The 5,903-nt window shown below is 42.1% G+C and overlaps 1 protein-coding gene across 1 annotated transcript in view; it reads left to right on the top strand.

The window, feature by feature from the left end:
- The window catches only part of stum (stum, mechanosensory transduction mediator homolog), a gene marked incomplete at both ends in the record, with an annotated part of 13,665 nt that extends 9,121 nt beyond the window's left edge, over positions 1–4,544 (top strand). The window contains one exon of the mRNA XM_080744783.1: positions 4,351–4,544. Coding sequence (XP_080600909.1) covers positions 4,351–4,544 — 194 coding nt within the window. The remainder of the gene's footprint in view (positions 1–4,350) is intronic.
- Positions 4,545–5,903: the final 1,359 nt, after the last annotated feature.

Genomic DNA, 5,903 nt, shown 5'->3' on the forward strand with positions numbered 1-5,903 from the left:
TCCACACAACTCCTCTAAGGTATATTAATGACATAGTTCAATATTGACAATGGGTGGTCTTCCCCTTTAAGTAAAAGTACCACAATGTAGAAACACAGTTACAAATAAGTCTAGTATTCAGAAGTTGAACACTACTTGAGTAAAAAGTATAAAAGCATTCGCATGATTTTCAAATTTTTGTAGTGGAGTAAAAGTACAATATTTGCATTCCTCTTAGATGTAGTAGAGTAGAAATAAATGTATTGATAATTGGAAAAACTACAGTAAAGTAAAAAGTCTTGAGCTCCTCTTGAGTAAGTACTTATACAGTACTAAGTAAATATACTTAGTTACTTTACTGCACTTACGCAGTGCAGTCAAGTTTTTTATGCCTCTAAAATGACAAATTAAACATTGGTCAAATTGTCAAATATTAGAGGCGGAAATTGTGAAAATAGCCGATCTACCTGCTCACAACGCCTCGCAACAGATCTGTTATTTTCACAATAGAACCATGTTATACATAATGCCTCAACTCTTAATGTTCGTCAGGGTGGGGGGGTCCCCGGTTAAAAGATTGTTTTGGGGGTCGTAGCCTGAAAAGGTTGAGAACCACTGCTTTACATGACTGGAATTAATACTTGGGAGTTTAATAGCATGTGTGCAGTGTAATGTGAGAGTTAATTTAAATCTGACAGTGGGAAAAAGAAGAAGACATAATATAAAATGATGACACAAAGATGAAACATGAAATCCTATTAATGTGCTGGCAGTGCAGCGCTGGTTGTGGGCGGTGCGGTGCCAGCTGTCTCCTCTCTACCAACGTTGATGCCAGTTGGTGGGCGTGGTCTCTGTGACCTCAGCAATCTTCTGTCTGCTGTCTGATATTCAAAGCTAGTTGGCTAGTAGTGCGTGTGCGCGCACAGCTTGCTGATAGTGTGAGAAGAAGAAGCAAACCTATATTTGAGCTTTGACTTTTATTTAAGACGCCTCAGGGCGACATGCGACAAAGGGCGCCACCTGGCCAGTGATGTATATCGGACCAGTTACCCATCTATGGAGAATTGGAGATTCATGTATTGTATTCATGCCCATACATGGAGATCCCTGTCTGAACCAGCCGCACAGATATGGGCTGTCTTCCTCCATATATGGGCATTCCCATATGAAGTCCTGTTAGATATGGGCTTAATATTGATTACATCAGGGATCTCCATATATGGGCATAAAAGGGATTATGTTAGAGTGGTTCCCATGACATCACAACATACTATGCCCATACATGGAGATCCCTATCTGAACCAGCCACACAGATATGGACCATGCCTTCCTTGGTCATCTGGCCAGTATATCGATGACATCAGGGATCTTCATATATGGGCATAAAAGGGGATTCTGGGGAATTCCCATTATGGACTTTTACATAGTGATGTCACCTGTGTTATCACCTTCACCTGTGATGTCACAGTGATGTGTCAAGTGAACCACAGTGTCAGGCGTGACCTTCAGAGATACACGGATACGTGGACAAGATCTGGACATCACAGTGACATCAGAGCCTGATGTCAGAGCGACAAACCCATAGACCGTAAAAATGTGTACACGGACGTCTACACGCGGACAAGCTGTGACATTTCTCATGGTAAACTGCGACCTTTGGTCGCAACAAGACCCTATATGTTAGGCTATATGTAAAAAATATAATATTAATACTTTCTTGGTGTAAAAAAACATGGAATTTTGTATGAAATTTGCCTTGCAAAATTGCTTTGGCTTTCTTTGCCTCGCATTGGTTTGTTTTGCCTTGCTTTGTCTTACATGGCAAGGCAGGGCAAGGCATTGCATGCCTGCCTTGCCTTGCCTATATGACAGATAGATCAAGAGATGAATGGAAAGAAACTACAGAAGCAGAAATATTAACTGTAGTGATACCGGTAGGCATTTATCACCCTTTCTGAACAAGTCTTCAGTGATTATGGCAGATCCATGAAAGCTTATCTTTCCTCCTTTGCTTCGATACGTTTCCTCACAACCAGTGAAACGGAAATGTCACTAAGTCAGTGAGGTCAACTCCACCGGGCGTTTCTTTTGTGCAGCGTTCAGCATCCGAGAGCGTTCATACGACAGGGCCAGAGGGGTCAGGCACACAGCGAAATCCACAGTGTCCGCTTAACTCCGTAAGTGCAAGAAAATGTTCCTCTAACAATGTCGCTGTGCAGGGAAAGATGCAGAGATTCGAAGGGAGAGAGGGGTATCGAAGAGAGAAGAGTGAGTCACTGTCTGTTTCTCTGATTCCTTCTGTGGTGAAACTTTTTCCATAAAGTACTCCCATATTTTACTTAAGTAAAAGTGTCAATGCTGCAAACTACTCTGTTACAAGCAAAAGTCCGGAATTCAAAATGTACTTGAGTAAAAGTATGGCAAAAGTTGGCATCCAAATGTACTTAAAGCACCAAAAGTAAAAGTACTAAATGTTTGAAAATAGCAGATCTGCAAGCTCACAACGTGTTGCATCGCGGCGCGTTGTGAGCTTGTAGATTGGCTCAAATAGCCTATAGGCATGGAATAGGGCTAAAGTGGATTAATGTATGTTTTATATTATAACAATGTGGGCCTATATCTACACAATAACTAGTAACTAAAGTTTTCAAATAATTGTAGTGGAGTAAAAGTACAATATTTGCCTTTTTAGATGTAGTGGAGTAGAAGTAAAAGTAGTAGAAACTGGAAATACTCAAGTAAAGTACAAATACCTCAAAACTGTACTTAAGTACAGTACTTAAGTAAATGTTCTTAGTTACTTTACACCACTGTAAATACATAGCTGGTAGACCTCTTTGTGAAGCAAGCCAAATACATCCAACATGAGCATGAATGTCAACATGTTTACACAGCCTACTTCAGGGGTCAACAACGTTTTTTCAGGCCAAGGACACCCTTAGCTGAGAGAGAGAGATCACAATGGCGCAAGCAACGCATTTGTGAGCTCGGACGTTTTCAAGTGCAATGAAGAAGCCGATAAATCAAGCTAAATACTGTACACTGGAAGATAAATGGTTAAACTAATACAGATCTGGACAGGACACTCTGGTAACTGAGCGGATATTCCGTTGACGACATGCACATAAAAACTAAACAGAGGGAGTCTAAATGAGAGATCTGGTCAACAACGGGTCTGAGTCAGATTTCTCTGTTCCTGCGGAAATAATACTAGTCATGGGAAAGTGCTGCGATTAAATAGTCAGATCACACACACAAATGCACACACACACACACACACACACACACACACACACACACACACACACACACACACACACACACACACACACACACACACACACACACACACACTTTTCCAAGCTAAAATGATCAGGCTATTCAGTTAAGTTTCATAGGGGGGGACATCTATCTTTAACTGATTATTATAAAGATAATACTTTTTTTAACCCATTAACTCTTCCCACGCTTTGAACGTTCACGTTCGGACGATTGCGCAAGACCTTATTGCCAATACGGCGCTCGTTCGGTTCGTTCGTCTGATGACTGTAAGCTGATGAGGCGTCGCGCGGCCGTCTACTGTAAACACATTTTCCGCGGTGATGGTGTAAAAAATCCATTATGCGTTAGATCAACGGAGAACAATTCACTTCCTTGTTGATTTCCTCTGGCTGTAAGGCTCTGGGGCCAGTGACTGGTCTTCTTCTTCTTCAACACATAACAGGCAAATTCACATTCATTCTCGCATGACGCCGCCCTCTGCTGCCTGGCAGACCAAAGTGCACTATTGCACAACCAAAAAAAATAAAAATAAATAAATAAATGTCTGTCTGTCTATCTACTATAACGTCGCAAAGGTAAGCCGCTTTTTGATGGCGCCAGACCCAATAAATAAATAAATGATCTGGCAGTAGGAGAGTTAAGACCTGAGGCCTACAAAATGCCTTCTAAATGAAAAGTTCTCAAACCTGAGTAGTTTTTTGCCACTCAGTAGGCGTTCCTGCATAACTTTCGGGTATGATGATGATGATGTCACGCACATACCCTCTATGGAGACCTGAAGATCACCTATTTGTGGTTGGCCCGTGATGTCATGTGAAGCTCACCAATCCACCAATCCTCAAGCCTGTTTATGCCCGTCTGAGTGGATGCGGCATAGATGGCCCCTCTCTGGTTGGCTACGGGCGTAAACACAGACTCACAGATACACCGAATGCAGTACTTGCGCGCTACGCAAGTAATGACACGTAAGCTTTCCCGGTCAATCATCTCTCTCTCCCTCTCTCTCTCTCTCTCTCTCTCTCTCTCTCTCTCTCTCTCTCTCTCTCTCTCTCTCTCTCTCTCTCTCTCTCTCTCTCTCTCTCTCTCCAGGTACCTTCATCTCAGCGTTCACGGTGCTGTGTGGAGCTCACAGTGAGCTGGTGTCGCAGCGGGGCCGCTGCTGCGTGTTCTGGCTCAACGTGGCGGCCGCCCTCATCCAGATCCTCACCGCCGTCATCATGGTGGGCTGGATCATGAGCATCTTCTGGGGCATGGACATGGTCATCCTGGCCAGTGAGTATTAATACGAATACATTCAATTTAGTTTGACTCGGACTCGGATACATTGTGAAAATAGCAGATCTACATGAAGCACATAAAGATCATCTAGATCGAGGGTTCCCAAACGTTTCAGACCTCCCCCAAAACAATCATATTTGAACTGGGGACCCCCCATCCCCACCCACCTACACAAGCACTTGGCTATTTTGTCTGCCTCTTTCCTATGTAATATTTGACATTTTGGCCAGTTACTTATATTGTATGTTTGTTTACTAATAATTTGGGGACCCACCTGGGGGGTCACGGCCCCCAGTTTGGGAACCACTGATCCAGAATAGATATATCTATCTTTATTGTGGACTAGATAGAATCTTTTCTTTCTTTCTTTCTTTCTTTCTTTCTTTCTTCCATTGTCTGAATACTTTATCAACTAGATTGTTAACAGTACATGTTGTACAGCCAAAAGGATATCACAAGAAGCCCTGTGGGGCTTGTTTCCATTGTGGTCCATTGTACTCAATTCATCAGTAAGACATACGATACATACATTACATAATGACATAATGGTAAAAGCTACAATTAGCAGGAAAATATATATTTACAGAGAGTGCTGCCAACTCAAACAGCAGCATGGAGTATGAGATTCTTGCACATTTTCTTTCCTTTTGTTTTTATTCCAACCGTCAGGTTGAAAAATAAGTCAGCTTTGGACACACTTTTCCATCTGGAGGTCTGGAATTTTGTCATTTTAGGGGCAAGGCCTTTGGTGTTGTCCATTTTTTGAGGGCACTAAGGCCAAATGCCAGGGCAGGAAGGCCATCAAATAAAACCAGGTTTTCTAGTCTATTTGAAAGATTTAATTGAATTTTAGGGTTAAGGATGACAATCTGCAGTGAAATAAATACATTATGGTATTTACAATCTGATCCATGCTCAGCCTCAGCCATGCAAGTTATTGGATTGGTTTAAAGATTTAGGAGAGTTAACACATTGACAAGAAAAAGACAGAGGAGAAAGTTAAGGCCATTGTGGCCTCAGGACATGCCATTTTTCGGAGGGGCATGGCCTTGGTGGCCACCCTGATATTCCTGCCCTGATTATGTGGTACCGACTCGACTCGTCTCGACCTGATTGAAACATAGATTCTTTATTCCTTTTCCTGAAAAGAAAATGTCTTTCTATTGTTTTCCATCCGACAGCGACAACATGTGGGGTGTGAAAGTGATGTCTTCCTATGAATAACTATGTAAAAAACCTGTAACAAACATAGTGAAAAATAAATAAGATATTTATCCTTTACACAGTTTACAGCATGTTCGAACATACCGTACACAGGGCTTAGGGTAGACGCATGTGCTACTTGGCAACGCGTTTCGAGTATC

Source organism: Nannobrachium achirus, assembly GCF_963921795.1.
Source record: "Nannobrachium achirus genome assembly, chromosome: 16".
Classification (NCBI taxonomy): Eukaryota; Metazoa; Chordata; class Actinopteri; order Myctophiformes; family Myctophidae; genus Nannobrachium; species Nannobrachium achirus.